This window comes from Dendropsophus ebraccatus, chromosome 4, assembly GCF_027789765.1.
Source record: "Dendropsophus ebraccatus isolate aDenEbr1 chromosome 4, aDenEbr1.pat, whole genome shotgun sequence".
NCBI lineage: Eukaryota > Metazoa > Chordata > Amphibia > Anura > Hylidae > Dendropsophus > Dendropsophus ebraccatus.
The window spans coordinates 40,182,887-40,203,082 of NC_091457.1; the positions used below are offsets into that span (position 1 = coordinate 40,182,887).

The 20,196-nt window shown below is 43.3% G+C and overlaps 1 protein-coding gene across 1 annotated transcript in view; it reads right to left on the bottom strand.

The window, feature by feature from the left end:
- The window catches only part of LOC138789264 (mucin-2-like), a 198,815-nt gene that overhangs the window by 166,915 nt on the left and 11,704 nt on the right, over positions 1-20,196 (bottom strand). Inside the window, exons 4-7 of the mRNA XM_069967868.1 lie at positions 18,393-18,424; positions 7,279-7,453; positions 4,007-4,105; positions 3,380-3,415 (exon numbers count right to left, since the gene is read on the bottom strand). Coding sequence (XP_069823969.1) covers positions 3,380-3,415; positions 4,007-4,105; positions 7,279-7,453; positions 18,393-18,424 — 342 coding nt within the window. The remainder of the gene's footprint in view (positions 1-3,379; positions 3,416-4,006; positions 4,106-7,278; positions 7,454-18,392; positions 18,425-20,196) is intronic.

Below are 20,196 nucleotides of genomic sequence, written 5' to 3' on the forward strand. Positions count from 1 at the left end.
GTGGGGGTGCAGAGAAGAGTGGCGACTTCAATGATCAGGCGGCTGCTGTCTGGTCCGGGGGACAGAGATGAGGAGTGGTGAGTTCTCCGGGTGGTGGGGGACGGGGGGCTGGGGGGGGATTGTTTGGGCGGCGGGTAGCTGATGTTCTGTCCGGTCCCGGGGTGGGGGGCGGCAGGGGGCGCGGCTGGCTGATCGGGCGGCGGACAGCCCTTTGCTGATGTCTGTGTGTGGGGGGGGGGGGGGGCAGCAGGGGTGCCTGTGGTTGCGGGGGCCGGCGGGCTCTCAACCATCCGGAATCACGGGCACTTTCCTGATGTACATCAGGAAAGTGCCTGTGATTCTGGCGCTCCCATCGACTTCTATGGGGGCGTCCGGGCCGGAATTCCGGATAAAAATCGAAAATGTCCTATTTTTTCCGGAACGGACACCCTTCCGGAAAAATCGGGAAGGGTGTCCGTGACTAATTAAAGTCTATGGGTCCGGAAATCCGGATGGTTTTTCCGGACGTGTGAAGGGGGCCTGAGTCAGGAACTGTCCTGAGCAGCAGCAAATCCCCATGGAAAACCTCTCCTGCTCTGGACAGTTCCTGACTTGGCCAGAGACGTCAGCAGAGAGCACTGTTTCTGAATGTAAATAAACAACACCTCCTGCAGGACATACAACAGTTTATAAGTATGGAAAGACTGGAGATTTTTAAATAGAAGTAAATTACAAATCTATATAATTTCCTGACATCAGTTGATTTGAAAGAATTTTTTTTTCGCTGGACAACCTCTTTAATAGGAAAAATGTTCAGTGTACAGTATTAGTAAGAGTACTCACAGCACCTACTATCAGCAGCTCCCTGTGTGCTAGGGGACTTTCCTTCTCGAGGCTGGGCTGCCCTGCTCTGTGGTAAGTCCATAAGGTGGCCGACATGTAGGAGCATGTGATCATGCTCCGCCCCCAGTGCCCTCCATAGGCATATACAGGCTCACTTGTGGACACTGAGGGAGGGGCATGGTCAAAAGCTGGTCCATGCTCTGCCATATTATGGACAGGCTCACCACAGAGCAAAGTAGCACAGCCTTTAGGAGGAGAGTCTGATTTTAGCTCTATGAGGTATACGGGGAGCTGCTGTCAGTATATACAGTATACTTACTAATACTGTACACTGAACTATTTTACTGTAAAGTGGTCAACCCCTTTAACTTAAATCCATTTATGGCCATGTTAACACAGCGATTTTCAACAGCATTATCTGATACTCATAATAACCTTCGTTGTTCGCTCAATAACAGACGCAAAATGTCCTGAACATTAATTTGATGGCCACTGCGAACAACGCCCATTATTTCAAATAAAAATGAGGGCTGTTACTTTAACAAAAAAGACAGTGTAGCCAAAGGCTTTGTTTTCACACTGTTGTTCTTTGGAAAAGAATGAATGCTGAATGCAATGAAATCAGCGTCCAACCTTTTCTGCAGCAGCGGCATTGCATTGAATGCAATGCCGTTCGCTGTGTTCCGACTTTGTTATTTTAATGTCCGTTCTTGAGAACGAATGAATGTAGCAGTTCACACAACGTAAAAGATAGCCAGCAGTCGTACTTTACATTGTAGTCAATGGTTAATTGAATTGCAAACACACCCAACGGTGCCCGCAATTCAATTGTAAAAAGATAATGTTCCTGCAGCTGATACAGCAGTATGTGCTGCAGGAACACGCTGAATGCTGCCCGGTGTCCGGTAGCATAGCACCACTTGTTGCTATGCAAAAGATGGTGGTATACTAAATGTGAACATAGCTTTTTTTTTTGTGGCATTTTTTTTTTGGCCTCCAAAAAAATGGCAGAAAAATTGTCAAAGATTATTTTTAGAGATGAACAAACCTCGAGCATGCTCGAGTCGATCCGAACCCGAACGTTCGGCATTTGATTAGCGGTGGCTGCTGAAGTTGGATAAAGCCCTAAGGCTATGTGGCTGTATCTATGTTTTCGAGACAACCTTAGAGCTTTATCCAACTTCAGCAGCCCCTGCTAATCAAATGCCAAATGTTCGGGTTCGGATGGAGTCAAACCCAAACCCGGTTCGCTCATCTCTAGTTATTTTGGCTTTTTTTCTGGCATTTTTTACTTTAAGTGTGATTGGCTTTTTTGGGCTTTGGCGTTATTGTGACGAACAGAAGTTTAGTCTATGCAAAACCAGCCTAAGGGTGCGTTTACTTGTATAGGAGCTGCAGATTTGATGGTGCATATTTGAAGCTGTAGATTCAAAACAAATCTGCAGCTTCAAATCAGCGGCATCAAATCTTCTGTGGATCTGCTGCAGATCCTGTACGTGTTAGGCTATGTTCATACTACGTAAAAGTACGGCCGTACTTTTTGCGGGGTGGAACAATGCCTTATTTAAAATGAGATCCCGGCCGGAGCGTGTACACATCGTATACGCTCCGGCCGGGATCCGTGCGGCGCCGCAAATAACAGACATGTCAGTTTTCTGCGGCCGCAATTCAGTGAATTGCGCCCGTAGGAAACCCTGTCAGTTCACACAGTGAAGCAAGTGGCTCCGGCCGCTCACTTCACTGTGTGCTATGGGAAGCTCTGATGCGGGCACGCGCTGATGCGCCCGCATCAGAGCTCTGCGGCCAGAAAGATCATCCGGCCGGCATGATCCGGGCAGGGATCGGCCGTTCCGTGACCCGGCCGGGGTCACGGAACGGCCGGTCTCTCACGTTACGTGAACATGGCCTAAAGGAGTCTTTTTTATGCTGCGGGAGATATAACAGTGCTGTATACTTCCTGAAAATGACGCACAGAAAATGACTACTCAGCACACTGTCTATGTGGCCCAGGAACCAGAATACAGTATTCAGCACTGCTATGTCTTCTTTATCAACCCCTTTAAAGCAACTCTGTGCCAACAATCTGCCCCCCCCCCACACACACACACACACATACCAAACCGCTTGCACCGTCGGATAGCTGCTTTCAATCCACAATCTGTCCTGAGGTCCGTTCAGCAGGTGATACAGTTATTGTCATAAAAAACAACATTTAAATTTGGAGCCCGGTGTCAAATTGGCATGGCCTAGAGTGTCTGTGCCCTAGGCCTGCACCACCTCTCCGTCTCTCTTCATCATTAGGAATTCTCTTGGCCAGGATTTCTCCTAATCATCACTTGTCAGTGCTGAATTATTAAGGCACATGTGCTGTGTTTAGACAAGTGAAGAATAGGAGAAATCCTGGCCAGAGGCATCCTTTTGATGAGGAGGGTGTTGAGAAGGAATGGAGAGGCCACGCCAGGTTTAAAAGTTATCCGACAGTACAAGTGGTTGGGGGAGGGGGAGAAGATTGTCGCTTTATATTTTATCACTTTTCAATACATTTGTATAATCATACCTGTCCTTGGGATTGTTTTGGTTGTGGTTTCAGGTTCTACAAACAAAGAGTAATCAAATAAACAAAATTAGCAATACAAACTGATCTTATCATTGTACCACTCGGCTATTAACATTATTTATTTATTTTCGTGATAGTCATCAGATATTACTTTCTGTGATATCATAGATAGATAAGATATATAGATAAATAGATAGATAGATAGATAGATAGGAGATAGATAGATAAGATAGATAAGATAGATTAGATAGATAGATAGATAGATAGATAGATAGATAGATAGATAGATAGGAGATAGATAGATAGGAGATAGATAGATAGATAGATAGATAGATAGATAGATAGATAGATAGATAGATAGATAAGATAGATAGACAGATAGATATAGATATATAATATTCTCTCCCTGTTTTGGCCACTTGTGTTCTTCAAACATTTTGGATGATTTCTTAGGTCAAATGAGTAAAAAGCACATCAATTCTTGTGTCAATGTGAAGGAAAAATTGGATTAAATTGATTTAAAACATACAATCCTATTGATTTACAGTAATAACCATAGAGACTTATCATTAGTTCACTGCTCTGAAAGTTTTTAAGAAAGACATATATATCACTGAAGGATCTTACCGCAATTAATTTCATAACAGCAACCATCCCGTGAGTACACTGGCTTTGTTCCAGAACCACACGTGTTTATTGGGTCCTTGCATAAACTTATATTGCACACTACAAAGAAAAGATATAAATGTAGTACACAGCAATTCTCCATCTTTGCTACAATAAGTAATTAAAGCTTGAATTACATATATTGGCTGTTAGAACTCGAGTCATGTGCTCAGCTCGGCGTCCATAGCAGTCAGACTGCTTTTCATGTTTTTACTCTGCTCTGCTATTCCTGGTTATAGCAGAGTCCAGTGTTGCACTCACCCAGCAGATCAGCACTAGGTGTTTGTGATCAGAGTGATTGTGACTGACTTCTGACTCTCCCAGTTAGCTGTCCCAGTATCTGAGCTGGGCTGGGACTTCTAGTCCTATAAGTATCTACACTTGCCTCATGTTTCTTGCCTGTGAAAATGCCTAGCTCACCCTAGTGTTACTTGATCTAGCATTTCCCTGTATTCATTTTCTGGTAACCTGACTTTTGCTATTGACAATTTGACTACCCCTTTGGACACCGTTTTGTACTTTGCTGCTCGGCTGGTTTTGACCCAGATTTCTGACTTCCCTTCATTGTGTTGTGTATTGTCTTGTCTTGTTTTGTGTTTTCACTTTAGTGAGATCAGGGACTGCCGTCCAGTTGTCCGTTTGCTATATTAGAGCATCTGCGGCAAATAGGTAGGGGCAGCGGGGCAGGTGCCAGCTTCAGGGCTCACCTGTCCTTGTGTTTCCCTGTCCCTATCCTAACAATGGCAGTGCTTTGTTTACTATTAGAAAATATAGTAACAATAAAACATGAATAATAAAATTAAAAACTCATGCATATTATGCAAAACTCATGCATTTTAAACATTTTTCACTTTTACACCAGTGTTCATTACTATACACTAGTGTACATTAACCCCTTCATGACCGAGGTCATTGGTGCCCGGATAACCGGGTCAAATTAATGCAATGTTCCTCCTCGCCTTCTAAGAGCCATAGCGCTTTTAATTTTCCACCTACAGGGCTGGTTGGGGTATCTTTTTTTGTGTCATGATCTCTAGTTTTAATTAATATCATATTGGTGTAACAGAAAATTTTCGGTAACGATATCCCTGCAGACCTCGCTTAACGATCATCGGGGCCTTGGAATAGGCCCAGTAAACGAGCGCCGATCTAGCAGATTGGAGCTCATTTACATCATTGATCGGGCCCTGCTCGGCCGGTGGAATGGGACCCTAAGTCTAGTTTCCCCATCCTGAAGGGTACACGGCCTCTGCTCTCTGGTGTGACCCAAAGCCAAACAGGTTGAGTGGCACAGTGGCTCAACATCTGTTGCTTATCACAAATATACTGAAAAACTAAAAATTATTTGTGAGAACTGCACAAAACTATCTGCAGTTTTCAAAATTTGTGTGTGTGTGTGTGTGTGTGTGTGTGTGTTTTATACCATTTGGTACCCCATGTGGTAAATCTGACATGTTCTGACATCTGTATTCTACAACTTATATTCTTCATGTTTTATACTTTTCAGAACCTTTTCACTCTTTAATTTCTTTAACCCCTTGCCGCAAAATGACGTTCTGGGAACGTCATGTATTGCAGGTAGTTAATGGAAAATTACGTTCCCGGAACGTCATTCTCTCCCTGCCTCCCCCTGAGGTCCCTAACAATGATCGGGCAGCAGGAAGAGGCTATGTCACACTTGAAATGAAAATTTGAAAAATCGCTGCAAAATTTCAAAGCCCTCTAACATCCTAACAAGTAAGTGGGTGTTCACCAAATTACGTCACCATAAAGTAGACATGTTGTAGATGTTGCATTAATAATTAATTCATGTGGCATGACTATCTTTCTTAGGAAAAGAGAGTTTTAAATATAAAGAAATGTAAATTTTTAAAATTTTTGGGCAAATGTTTTTTTTTTTTTGTTTTTTTTTACAAAAAACTACTGAGTGTATCAACCAAAATCTACCACAAACAAAAATAGGAATATGTCAAGAAAAAACAATCTCAGAATAACCGCGATAGTTAAAAGCATAGCAGAGTTATAACTACATAAAGAAAGAGAGGTCAGATTTGAAAAATAGGCCCCAGGATTTAAGGCCCAAACAGGCCTATTTATGTTTTTACATACTTTTATTTGTATAATACAAAAGGGGGTGATTTTAACTTTATTGGAGGAGGTTTTTTTTATATTTCATTTTATTTTTTTTTACATTTATAAGTCCCTCTAGGGACACTAATGTGTGCAGGGCTCACACAAAAGGAGCCCACAGACATTAAAACCTGTTAACGGCAGGAACATATATATATATATATATATATATATATATATATATATATACTGTATATACACTCCTTCTGCATGGGGCATCGGCAGTAGGAAGGTATATAGCCATATGGCTAACAGGTAGGGGTTAATATATGGAGCTTTGCAATGGTTAATATTTTGCACTCTGTTGTTTAGTTTGTATCAGTATTTGTGCATAGATTTTAGTTTTAAATCACTTTTTATTTCGCTTTTGTGGAAGACGTCCTGCATTCTCTGCAGGCTGTCAATCAATCCTGACTGGCAGGAGGAGGCCAAGACGAGAGTGATGTGAAGCCAGTGCATTCACTCCCTGTGACTGAATATATCAGTCATTTGCATACATTGTATTGTTAAAAAAAAATAATAATTAAGCTCTTTGTAGCTTAGTGATGCATGGTAGATCAGTGGTTAGCACTAGAGATGAGCGAACCTCGAGCATGCTCAAGTCGATCCGAACCCAAACGTTCAGCATTTGATTAGCGGTGGCTGCTGAAGTTGGATAAAGCCATAAGGCTATGTGAAAAACATGGATATAGTCATTGGCTGTATCCATGTTTTCCAGACAACCTCAGAGCTTTATCCAAGTTCAGCAGCCACTGCTAATCAAATACCGAACGTTCGGGTTCAGATGGACTCGAACCCGAACCCGGTTCGCTCATCTCTAGTTAGCACTGTAGCCTTACCAATCCCACCAATTGCAACATCTTTAAGGAATATGTATTCTCCCTGTGTTTACATGGGTTTCCTCCCATACAAAAAGCATACAGATACTGTAGGTGAATTTAAATTGTGAGCCCTAATGAGGACAAGAAGTTGACAAATCTATGTGAAGTGTTGCAGAATCAGTTGGTACTGTATTATTATTATTATTATTATTATTATTATTATTATTATTGCATCGTATAAGGCAAGGAAGGCCGGTACTTTATTTTGCTCTATGTACTTACCACATTGGTAGATAGAACAGCAAGGATCATCTGGATCTACAATCTTCACGAGTTGAGATCCTGTTTCATTACATTGATGTTTTATAGGAGTTGAACAATTAACTGCTTTACATACTATGTCAGTAGTTGATGTGCACTTGCATATTTGGCAATCCTCTATCCATGTTTGGTCAATCTAGATAAGAGGTGAAAAAATACCAAGAAGGCATGTCAAATTTTCTTAAAAGGCACTTTTTAGATTTTTTTAAAAGCCTGAAAATAATAGCTAATTAAACTAAACTGCAGTATAGCATGATCATAAAAAAACATCAGGGAATATCTGCATATCTACATTCAAACTAGGTTTGTATGAGAACAACAAAACCTAGAAAAATGGAATAAATGGAATAGATGGTATCAAATATATCTTTCTTTCATTGAGACAAAAAAAAATACTGGATAAAAATAGAAGAATAACACAAGAAGCGAGGAAAATTGGGCCGCTTCACTAGGATAAAACAGCTTACTGTATTTTTTTTTACTGTATCTGTAGTAACAAAAAATGTAATTGACAGACAGGTGACAATAACTATAAATAGACATTTAGTTAGTCCCCCATCAATAAACACTACATGGTATAAAGAAAACAAATGTCCATAGTATTAGTACTGGGAAAAAGTGACATGTTCTAAAACCACAGATAATTTCTCAGTGTTTATAACATTTAGAGACTTTCTAGTGACTGGTATTGTACAGAAGGTCGTGAGACAAATGTAGAGCAAAGAAGGCTCTTAGCATAGACTGGTAAGCTTAAAGCAACTCTGTATCCACCAACCCACCCCCACCAAACCGGTTAGAGCAAAAAAATGACCTCTAGGCTAAGGGGGAGATTTATCAAACATGGTGTAAAATGAAACTGGCTTAGTTGCCCCTAGCAAACAATCAGATTCCACTTTTCATTCCTCACAGACTATTTAAAAAATAAAGGTGGAATCTGATTGGTTGCTAGGGGCAACTGAGCCAGTTTCACTTTACACCATGTTTCATAAATCTCCCCTTATGTGTCCAAACTGTATTTTTGCTCAGTGTTTTGTAACCAAAACCAGGAGTGGATTGAAAACCCAGAAAGGCTATGTTTACACACTATAGAAATTTAGTGCATGGTCGTCATTTAATGGCAAATAATTACCGTTATTTCAAAACAACAGCCGTTTTAAAATAAACAGCAATTATTTATCATTAAATGTTGGCCATCCACTTAATTTCAACAGTGTGTGAACATAGCCTTTCTGGGTTTTTAATCCTGGTTTTGGTTGCAAAATACTGAGCAAAAAAACTGTGTGTGAACATAACCTTAATCTTTAGCAGGCAAGTGAAACTTGTGTGGCCTAGGGTGTCTGTGCTCCAGGTTTACAACGCTTCTTCTTTCTTCCTTCCCACCCTCCTCATCAATAGGAACACCACCAGGCAGGATTTCCATTCATTGCTTGTCTAAACTGCGTCAAAACAGCACATTTGCAGTTTAGACAAATGATCAATACGAGAAATCCTCTCTGGGGTGTTCCTAATCATGAGGATGAAGGGGAGGAAGAAAGGAGAGGTGTCGCAGACCTGGGGCAAAGACACTCTAGGCCACACCAGTTTTACTCGCCTGCTACACATTAAAAGTCAATTTTTTGCTTTAACCAAGGCACCAGGCGCATTTTAAAAAACATGGCAGGTAGGAACTTACTCTCATCAATAGGTGGAACTAGTGGTTTGCTCGGGTGGGGTGGGTTGGTGTATACAGAGTCACTTTATCAATTGAGGGGCCTATGGAGGGCCACATACAGCAATAATTAGAATGTAATAGTATTATAATTGGTAACCAGCATGGTTTTACTGAGGACACAATGTCAAACCAACCTAGTAAGTTTGATAAAGAGGTGAGTAAAAGCAAGGATAGTGGGGTGGCTGTGGGTGGAGTGCATCTGGACTTTGCAAAAGTGTTTGACACTGTCCCCCTTAGATGCCTGATGGGTAAATTAAGGTCTATGAATTTAGAAAGTTGTTTATAACTGGATTGAAAACTGGCTTAAAAACCATATCCAGTGGTGGTTAATTATTCTCACTTTGAATGGTCCCCGGTTATAAGTGGTGTACCCAAAGGTTCAGTCCTGAGCCCCCTTCTGTTTAACTTGTTTATTAAATATAGAGGATACACCATCTTCTTTGAAGATGACACCAAGCTTTGCAGTACAGTCTATGAAAGATGTCACTCTTCGCACAATCCCTTCCCATCCACTTGAGTGTGATGCAGACTGAGATAAAAATGTTTGTGCAACCTGGGGGTTTGCGCAAAAATGTTTAACTTTTTCTAATCCCGCACCAGGCACAGCCCTCGACGTACAATGAGGTTACAGCTTTTCTTCTGTGGTGCAATCTTTTCAGTAGGCTAAGGTTTTTAGTGTCTTTAGTGTTACACAACCGTAACATGCCTGTTTGTGTATCTGTTCGTTGTTCTGCAATAAAGTTTGCTGAAAGGCTGCTTAGCTGATGGTTCAGCAGCCAATCAGCAAACTTTCTATGCAGCTCCAGTGCCCTGGCAATCCCAGCCATTCCCCGTAGGGGACATGTGACCCTGGTGTATAATACCGCTCGTAATGTGCCCCACTTCCATTCTGCTGCTGGTTAGTGTATGATGAGGTTGGCGCTGCAGGCTGAGAAAGGTAGGTAGAAAAAAAACTTAAAGTGTCACTGTCCTTATAACTTTCAAAATCTAAATCAACAGTGTGAAATAAAGCAAGTTTACCATATACATTCCATTCCATATGCATTATTTTGTGCTGATTTTGACTTGTGCTGATTGAAAAAACAGACTAAACACAGGAAGTCTGACCAGTACAGAGAGTCACAGCTCAATGTGTCCATCACTCACATGACCGCCTTCTCTCTAAGCACTCAGATGACTTGTAAAACACGGGACTTCCTGTTTTCTGACAGGAACAATCAAGACACAGGAAGTGCCGTATTTTCCATGATAACTAAAAAAAAATTATGAAAGTATATTGCAAACTTGATCTATATCAAACTTCCATAGGGTTTGATTCCATGCAAAAGTTCGGGTTAAAGTACAGGTGGGCAAACTTTTGTTTTCAAGTTCGAACCACGGGTCTACACCTTAATGTATGGTGTTATGTTAATAACCAACATGCCCAGCGTCTGAATATTCATTACATAGCACACAGATGCTAATAATTTCATTTGTCTCAATGAAAAAATACAGTTTTGTATTGTAGTGATATTTTCATAGATTTTTTTGTTCTCCAGAGGTCGCATAGGAATATATTATATATGGTCAGGCTGATTGACCAAGACCAGTACAGTTTTCCCTGACCAAGATTGAGGCAGACTGTGTGTGTGTGTGTGAACTCCCTGAGATCCATCAGCAGGGTACTGGCTGTGACACACAGCCGCGACCCTACTGCAACAGACAGGGGTGTAAAGCAGTCCATTCCTGACTGTTTAACCCTTTAATGCAGTGGTCTATAAAGACAGCTCCACCCACGGGGGTGTTCGCCATATTGGGGGTGGAGGTCCTCAAAAAGCTGAAACGTCCTGTTGCCATTGTATATAGTTTTTTGATGGACTTTTTTCTACAATAAAAATTGCTCCTGAACTTTCAATCTTGCTAAATACCGTCTCTATGTACTAAAAATGCATATAACTCTGTGTTGCAAGTTTCTTCTGCTATTCATAGCTTCTTTTTTTTTTTTTTTTTTAGCTTATTTTCAGATGTTTTTCCTTTGGTCCATTTTCTTTAGCTGTTGGCTGATGGCTCAAAATGAGACTTGAAACAAGTTGTGTAACTATAGCCTCATGCTGACTGGAAAATGTCAGTGTAGCTGGGTAAGACTAGTGTTGAATATTACCCGATTTTTCGCTTTACAAGATGCACCCCTGGTTTAGACAACTACAAAACAGAAAAAATATTTTTTCATGCTAATTAAATTTCCCTGGTTGTCGAAGGCTATGAATGGGATAATGCAATGAAGGGGTCAACGTTTATTAAAATGACAGGGCTAGCATATACTCACCCGACTCTGCTGCATATACACACACTGTTATATCAAACAAACGCCTCTGCTATATCATACATGCACACCTCTGCTATATCAAACACACGCCTAGGAGTGGGCTGGAGGCATCTGCCCCCTGGGCCGGTCTTCCCCAGTACACTATAGGGCTGCTCAGCTGCCACAGCTTTGACAGCTGGTTGAATGTCTCAGGGCCATGCTGCAGCTTCTTACCGCCCCAGCGCTCTTGTCTCTGCCACCTAAACAGTGCTGAGGGACTGGTCTGTGCTTCGGGCTGCCACTGAAGCTCCGCCCCCGATGATGTCAAGCAGGGCCGTTTCTAGGTAATTTTGACTACAGAGCGAAGCTCGCTAAAAGCGCCCCCCCCCCCCTTCCCCTCCCATTAAAAAAAGAAAAAACTAATTCAGTGACTCACAGATGATTTCTTCTTTGATCTGAGACATCACTTTCCTTTTCCTCTTCTCTTCTGGTCCAGGCCTCCATGATGATTTCTTGCAGCCACAATTTATCTCTTGTGAATCTGCCAGACAAACATCTTAAGCTCTGCACTTTTACAACTTCCACTTTTTTTTTGTCTTGTGCAGTAAAGTCAGTAGGTATGTGGGTTGCCCCCTGTATATAGGATCCCCTGCTGTGCCCCACATAGAAAAAAAAGCCTCCTGTGCTCTTCCCACATAAAAATAATCCCCCTGGGCTCCCCCATAGTAATAATCCCCCCTGTGCTCCCCCATAGTAATGATCCCCCAATGGTTTGTCCACATATACACTACCGTTCAAAAGTTTGGGGTCACATTGAAATGTCCTTATTTTTGAAAGAAAAGCACTGTACTTTTCAATGAAGATAACTTTAAACTAGTTCTAACTTTAAACAAATACACTCTATACATTGCTAATGTGGTAAATGACTATTCTAGCTGCAATTGTCTTGTTTTTGATGCAATATCTCCATAGGTGTATAGAGGCCCATTTCCAGCAACTATCACCCCAGTGTTCTAATGGTACAATGTGTTTGCTCATTGGCTCAGAAGGCTAATTGATTATTAGAAAACCCTTGTGCAATCATGTTCACACATCTGAAAACAGTCAGCTCATTACAGAAGCTACAAAACTGACCTTCCTTTGAGCAGATTGTGTTTCTGGAGCATCACATTTGTCGGGTCAATTAAACGCTCAAAATGGCCAGAAAAAGAGAACTTTCATCTGAAACTCGACAGTCTATTCTTGTTCTTAGAAATGAAGGCTATTCCATGTGAGAAATTGCTAATAAATTAAAGATTTCCTACAACAGTGTGTACTACTCCCTTCAGAGGACAGCATAAACAGGCTCTAACTAGAGTAGAAAAAGAAGTGGGAGGCCGCATTGCACAACTAAGCAAGAAGATAAGCACATTAGAGTCTCTAGTTTGAGAAACAGACGCCTCACAGGTCCCCAACTGGCATCTTTATTAAATAGTACCCGCAAAACACCAGTGTCAACATCTACAGTGAAGAGGCGGCTGCGGGATTTTGGGCTTCAGGGCAGAGTGGCAAAGAAAAAGCCATATCTGAGACTGGCCAATAAAAGAAAAAGATTAAGATGGGCAAAAGAACACAGACATTGGACAGAGGAGGACTGGAAAAAAGTGTTGTGGACGGATGAATCCAAGTTTGAGGTGTTTGGATCAAAAAGAAGAACGTTTGTGAGATGCAGAATAAATGAAAAGATGCTGGAAGAATGCCTGACGCCATCTGTTAAGCATGGTGGAGGTAATGTGATGGTCTGGGGTTGCTTTGGTGCTGGAAAGGTGGGAAATTTGTACAGGGTAAAAGGGATTCTGAATAAGGAAGGCTATCACTCAATTTTGCAACGCCATGCCATACCCAGTGGACGTCGCTTGATTGGAGCTAATTTCATTCTACAACAAGACAATGACCCTAAACACACCTCCAAATTGTGCAAGAACTATTTACAGCAGAAGCAGGCAGCTGGTATTCTATCGGTAATGGAGTGGCCAGCGCAGTCACCAGATCTGAACCCCATTGAGCTCTTGTGGGAGCAGCTTGACCGTATGGTACGCCAGAAGTGCCCATCCAACCAATCCAACTTGTGGGAGCTGCTTCTAGAAGCGTGGGGTGCAATTTCTCCAGCTTACCTCAACAGATTAATAGCTAGAATGCCAAATGTGTGCAATGCTGTAATTGCTGCAAAAGGTGGATTCTATGACGAAAGCAAAGTTTGATGTAAAAACAATGTTATTTCAAATACAAATCATTATTTCTAACCTTGTCAATGTCTTGACTCTATTTTCTATTCATTTCACAACGTATGGTGGTGAATAAGTGTGACTTTTCATGGAAAACACAAAATTGTTTGGGCGACCCCAAACTTTTGAACGGTAGTGTAGTCATAATCCCCCCTGTGCAGTCCCCATAGTAATAATCCCCCTGTGCTCCCCCATAGTAATAATCTTCCCATGGTTTTTCCACATATAGTCATAATCCCCCCTGTGCAGTCCTCATAGTAATAATCCCCCTGTGCTCCCCCATAGTAATAATCCCCCCATTGTTTGTCCACATATAGTCATAATCCCCCCTGTGCAGTCCCCATAGTAATAATCCACCCTGTGCTCTTCCCCCATAGTAATAATCCTCCCTGTGCTCTTCCCCCATAGTAATAATCCCCCTGTGTAGTCTCCATAGTAATAATCCAACCTATGCAGTCCCCCTAGTAATAATCCCCCCTTGCTCTTCCCCCATAGTAATAATCCCCCTGTGCTGCCCCCACAGTAATAATCCCCCTGTGCTGCATCCGGCATAGTAATAATCCCCCCCTATGCTGTCCCCATAGTAATAATCCCCTTGTGCTGCATCCTGCATAGTAATAATCCCCCTGTGCTGCATCCTGCATAGTAATAATCCCCCTGTGCTGCATCCTGCATAGTAATAATCCCCCCTGTGCTGTCCCCATAGTAATGCCCCCCTGTGCTGTCCCCATAGTAATAATCCCCCCTGTGCTCCCTCATGGTAATATTCTCCCCTGTGCTCCCCTCATAGTAATAATCCCCCTGTGCTCTACCCTATAGTAATAAGCCTCCCCTTTGCCCCCATAGTAATAATCCCCCCTGTGCTCCCCCATAGTAATAATCCCCCTGTGCTCCCCCATAGTAATAAGCCCCCCTGTGCTTCCTCCCATACTAATAAGCCCCCCTGTGCTCTCCCATAGTAATGCCCCCTCTGTGCTGTCCCCATAGTAATAAGCCCCCCCGTGCTCCCCTATAGTAATAATCCCACTGTGCTCCACCCATAGTAATAATCCCCCGTGCTCTACCACATAGTAATAAGACCCCTGTGCTCCCCCCATAGTAATAAGCCCCCCCTGTGCTCCCCCATAGTAATAAGCCCCCCTGTGCCCCCCCATAGTAATAAGTCTCCCTGTGCTCCCCCCAAAGAAATAAGTCCCCTGTGCTCCCCCCTCATATAAATAAGCCCCTTGTGCTCACCCCCATAGTAATAACCCCCCCCCGTGCTCCCCCCATAGTAATAAGCCCCCATGCTTTGTCCATAGAGTAATAATTCCCCCAACCCCCCCCAGTTGCCAAACACACACACAACAAAAACATTTATATTCACCTTGTTATAGCATACAGGGGGTTCCTCTCCTTTTCTCCAGCTACGAGGAGCAGGCCGCCACCACCCCCGCACACATCTTCTCCCTCCTGCAGACGCAGTGATATGACGTCATTGCACCTGCTGGAGGGAGAAGATGTGTGCGGGGGCCGCGGCAGCCTGGCAGGTCCTGAGTGGCTGAGCGCGGTCTCGGGCAGGTGTTGGTGCAATGGCAGCGATCTGGGCATGTGATGGGGTGGAGGGGCAGATGATGGGGCGGGAAGCCAGCCGGGCACCGCTAGGTAAGGTCTGGGGGGTGCCACCAGCTCCCCGTAGCTGTCCGCGCCCCGTGTGCTCGCCCGGCCCGCCTGCCATTAGAAACGGCCATGATGTCAAGACCTGTGCCGACCCCCATGCTTTTAACTAAGCCTTTGAGGCTTGTAGTTAAAAGCAAACTGCTCTGCTTTCTTCCTCCGGCCACTAGAGGCCACTGTCTCCTACCAGCTGTCACTTCTGCATCTGACTAGAGGAGCCTGAGGACAGAGAAGATGGTGTTCTGCAGGAAGCCAGGTAATAAGTAAGGTACAGAGGAGACCAACATAGCAGTACATAGAGGATACAAATATATATACAGGGGAAGGCAAACACAGGAGTACATAGAGGAGACATATATACAGAAGTACATAGAGGAAATATATATACAGAAAGAGACATAAGAGGAGTATAGAGGAGTACATAAAGGATACATATAATTAAAGGAGGAGGCATACACAGAAGTACATATATACTGTACTGGCATGCACAGAGGATACATATACAGTATATACAGGAGGAGGCATATACAGGAGTGCATCAAGGATAGATATATACAGGAAGAGATATATACAGGAGTACATAGAGGATACTGTACATATAAGTATAGGTGTTTGTTGTTTTGTTTATTATTATTTTTACTTATAGGGGGTGCACACATGAGGGGGGTATTCTGAAAGGAAGAATAAACCATGGATGGGGGCCTGCCTATACCCACAGAGGGTATTGTTTGGGGGGGGCAAAAGTGATAAAAACTATGGTGAAATACAGAAACCCCAGTTTCCCAGCCTCTTGTATTGTAGTCAGCATGATGGAGGTCACCAGCTTTCTACCCATCTTGTACTCGGTATTATGTGGTCATCCATCTTTCCCACCATCTTATACTCAGCATGATGTGGTCAAACAGCTTTCCGACCATCTTATACTCAGTATGATGTGGTCACCCAGCTTTCCAGCATCTTGTATAGTAGTGAGTATGATTGAGGTCACCCAGCTTTCCAGCATCTTGTACTCAGTATGACGGAGGTCACTCAGCTTTCCCACCATCTTATACTCAGCATGATGTGGTCAAACAGCTTTCCGACCATCTTATACTCAGTATGATGTGGTCACCCAGCTTTCCAGCATCTTGTATAGTAGTGAGTATGATTGAGGTCACCCAGCTTTCCAGCATCTTGTACTCAGTATGACGGAGGTCACTCAGCTTTCCCACCATCTCATACTCAGTATGATGTGGTCACCAGCTTTCCAGCATCTTGTATAGTAGTGAGTATGATTGAGGTCACCCAGCTTTCCAGCATCTTGTACTCAGTATGACGGAGGTCACTCAGCTTTCCCACCATCTCATACTCAGTATGATGTGGTCACCCAGCTTTCCAGCATCTTGTATAGTAGTGAGTATGATTGAGGTCACCCAGCTTTCCAGCATCTTGTACTCAGTATGACGGAGGTCACTCAGCTTTCCCACCATCTCATACTCAGTATGATGTGGTCACCCAGCTTTCCAGCATCTTGTATAGTAGTGAGTATGATTGAGGTCACCCAGCTTTTCCAGCATCTTGTACTCAGTATGACGGAGGTCACTCAGCTTTCCCACCATCTCATACTCAGTATGATGTGGTCACCCAGCTTTCCAGCATCTTGTATAGTAGTGAGTATGATTGAGGTCACCCAGTTTTCCAGCATCTTGTACTCAGTATGACGGAGGTCACTCAGCTTTCCCACCATCTTATACTCAGTATGATGTGGTCACCCTGCTTTCCCACCATCTTATGCTCAGTGGCTGGTAGCCTTGGGGAGCTGCACAGTAGATTAATACTGTGCAGCTGAAAACCAAATCATCACAATTGTGCTGACTGGTTCCCTTTAAAGGGCCACTCCAGCCCTTATCTACTATTACCTTTCCCACATCAGTGCAGGGACGGTAGATATCAACCCTCACATGTACCTCTTCCAGCAGCACTGTTCCAACAGTTCGGATAATGTCTCCAGTCCTTCTGGTCATTTGTGACCAGGGAATACCTACTGCTTTGTGTGAAGGGGCCAGAAGTCACTTTCTCAATGTAAGTCTATGGGACAGTTCCGTGTCAGTGCTGAGCTGTCCCATATACAGGAAAGTGACTTCCGACCCCTTCACAGGGCACAGTAGGAATTCCCTGTTTACAAATGACTGGAGGGGACGAAGATGTTATTCAAACTAGTGCCTCAGGAGGAAGTACAGGTCCGGGTTGCCATCTACCTTCCCTGCACTGATGTGGGGAGGTTAAGGGCTAGTGTGGTCCTTGAAGGATGGACCACGAGCCTGCTACTCATGGGCCAGTGCTGTGTGCTTGCCCCCAGACTAAAATCTTCCAGCCAGCCCTTGCACACACCTCTACTATATCATACACACACCTCTGCTATATCATACACACACCTCTGCTATATCATACACACACCTCTGTTATATCATGCACACACCTCTGCTACTGTATATCATACACACACACACCTCTGCTACATCATACACACACCTCTGCTATATCCTACATACACACCTCTGCTATATCATACATACACACACACTACATATTGTATTTACTTACATAGTAGAGCACACCCAGAACAGTAGTTGAAACTGAAAGTCATGTGATTAGTCAGTGACATCACTGGAGGTCCTTCAGCCCCAGGGTAAGTTCCCTGGGTTTATTATATGCAGGAATCTCGAGGTTTTAGATTCCTATAGTGGGCTGAATAAGCTCTCTACCTGACCATCACTGAAGGAGTCAGGCCGGTCTGACAGTGTCGAGTGCCCTGTCTCTGGGCGACCACACCCACAGTCATTTGTAGTCATAATACAGATGCAAAATGGATCTGACTAATGCTAGTGTAAGCCAGCCTGTGTATGGACAGCCTGTGTAAGCCTGGGATTAACTTTATAGTATGTCTTCTATGACATGAGCTTGTGCATGGGGCTGTTGTAAACATAGACATTCAAGTTGGGAGCAAAGGTACAAATCCACCCTTTTTGCTAACAGTCAATCGGCGGGGATGGAATTACGTGCTTTAGATGTCTTTCCTAAGAATTATTCCCTCTGATTGTGGTTTTTTCTCATCGTACTTCATTGTCTATAATCATGAAGACATTTTATGGTAAATAAAAATATAAAGCAGAAAATTTACCTTATATTGGCGTTCATTTGCACCTATACAGACTGAGGGGAAAAGCAAATAATGTTGTTATGTAAATGTATTTTTTCTTTTTAAATATGTATAGACAGTCTAACCTGTATCAATTTTGTCATTAAGAGTGTCCTCTAAAATAAAAAAAAATAAAAAAACACACTAAGCATGTTGCAGAAGCATATAGCATTGCTTACCTGACTGTCCCAGTTCTTAAACCACCAGAAATCCATTTAGCTGAGTACTTCAATTCCCAGAATGCTTTGTTTTCCCTCAGCTCTTCATGAGAAACCTCCCACCCTACCTAATCCTTATCCACAGCACTTCTGCCAGTTCCTTACCCTTATTGCATCTCATTTTACAACAGGCAATTGATGAGGTTGCCGTTCCTGCTGCATTTATTCCATGTCTGAACATGGCAACATGTTGTAAACATTCTCCCTAAACATCACAGTAAAGATATATGCAGTGGGGAAAATACAAATTTGATAAAAATTTGTATCAAATGTTTATTTTCCCCACTGCATATTTATGTGTATATCACAGGGAATGGTGATGTAGGTTGTAAGGGTTGGTGACAGATGGTAACATCACTCATGAGTGAAGAGACAAGATCCAACCAAGCCTCCTGGTACATCAAAAGATGATTTATTGTCTTAGGAGAGAGGAGCCGGGGAGGTAGAGACAATAACACACTGTTTAGTTGTAAAGGATGAATCACAATCACAATATTAGCAAGTCACACAGATGCATTTTTATGTTTATTTTCCTGTAGACAGTTGCAACTTTTTGGGTGAGGACAAACTTGTGTGCTGATTGGCTACTGCATTTTAGTGACATGTGGCCAACGGATCATGTTTTTTTTTTTTTCACTCTTGAATGTTTCGAGGGAGATTTACTTGAACCAGCATTTCATGCAATAGTCTTAAAGGGAACCTGTCACCCCCCATGCCGGGGTGACAGGCTCCCGACCCCCCATTAGAGACCCCTATACTTACCTCATCCCGCCGGGTCCCGCTTCTGGATTCGGTCGGGTCCCGGAGATCTCAGCCGCTGCAGCCCGGCGCGCGCGCTGACAGATGAGTCCAACGCTCATAGAGAATGGACTCTCCTGTCATTCTCTATGGGTGTTGGACTCATCTCTCAGCGCGCGCGCCGGGCTGCAGCGGCTGAGATCTCCGGGACCCGACTGAATCCAGAAGCGGGACCCGGCGGGATGAGGTAAGTATAGGGGTCTCTAACGGGGGGTCGGGAACCTGTCACCCCGGTACGGGGGGTGACAGGTTCCCTTTAAAGCAACTCTGTACCCACAATTTGACCCCCCCCCCCCAAACCACTTGTACCTTCAGATAGCTGCTTTTAATCCAAGACCTGTCCTGGGGTCCGTTCGGAAGGTGATGCAGTAACTGTCATAAAAACAACTTTTAATCCGGCAGCGCTGTGTCTAATGGCCAGGGCTTACATTTGTATATGCATTAGGCTGGCACCACCTCTCCGTACTTCCTCCCCACCCTCCTCATCATTAGGAATGCTCCAGGAAGATTGCTTCCTATTCCCCACCTGTGTGTATAATGAACATGGGCTGGATCGTTAATACACCTGTGCAAAGCTCAAACAGCAGTAAATGTTCCTGGATCATTCCTAATGATGAGGAGGGTGGGGAGGAAGGACAGAGAGGTGGTGCCAGCCTAATGCATATACAAATGTAAGCCCTGGCCTTTAGACACAGCGCTGCCGGATTAAAAGTTGTTTTTATGACAATAACTGCATTACCTTTCGAACAGACCCCAGGACAGATCTTGGA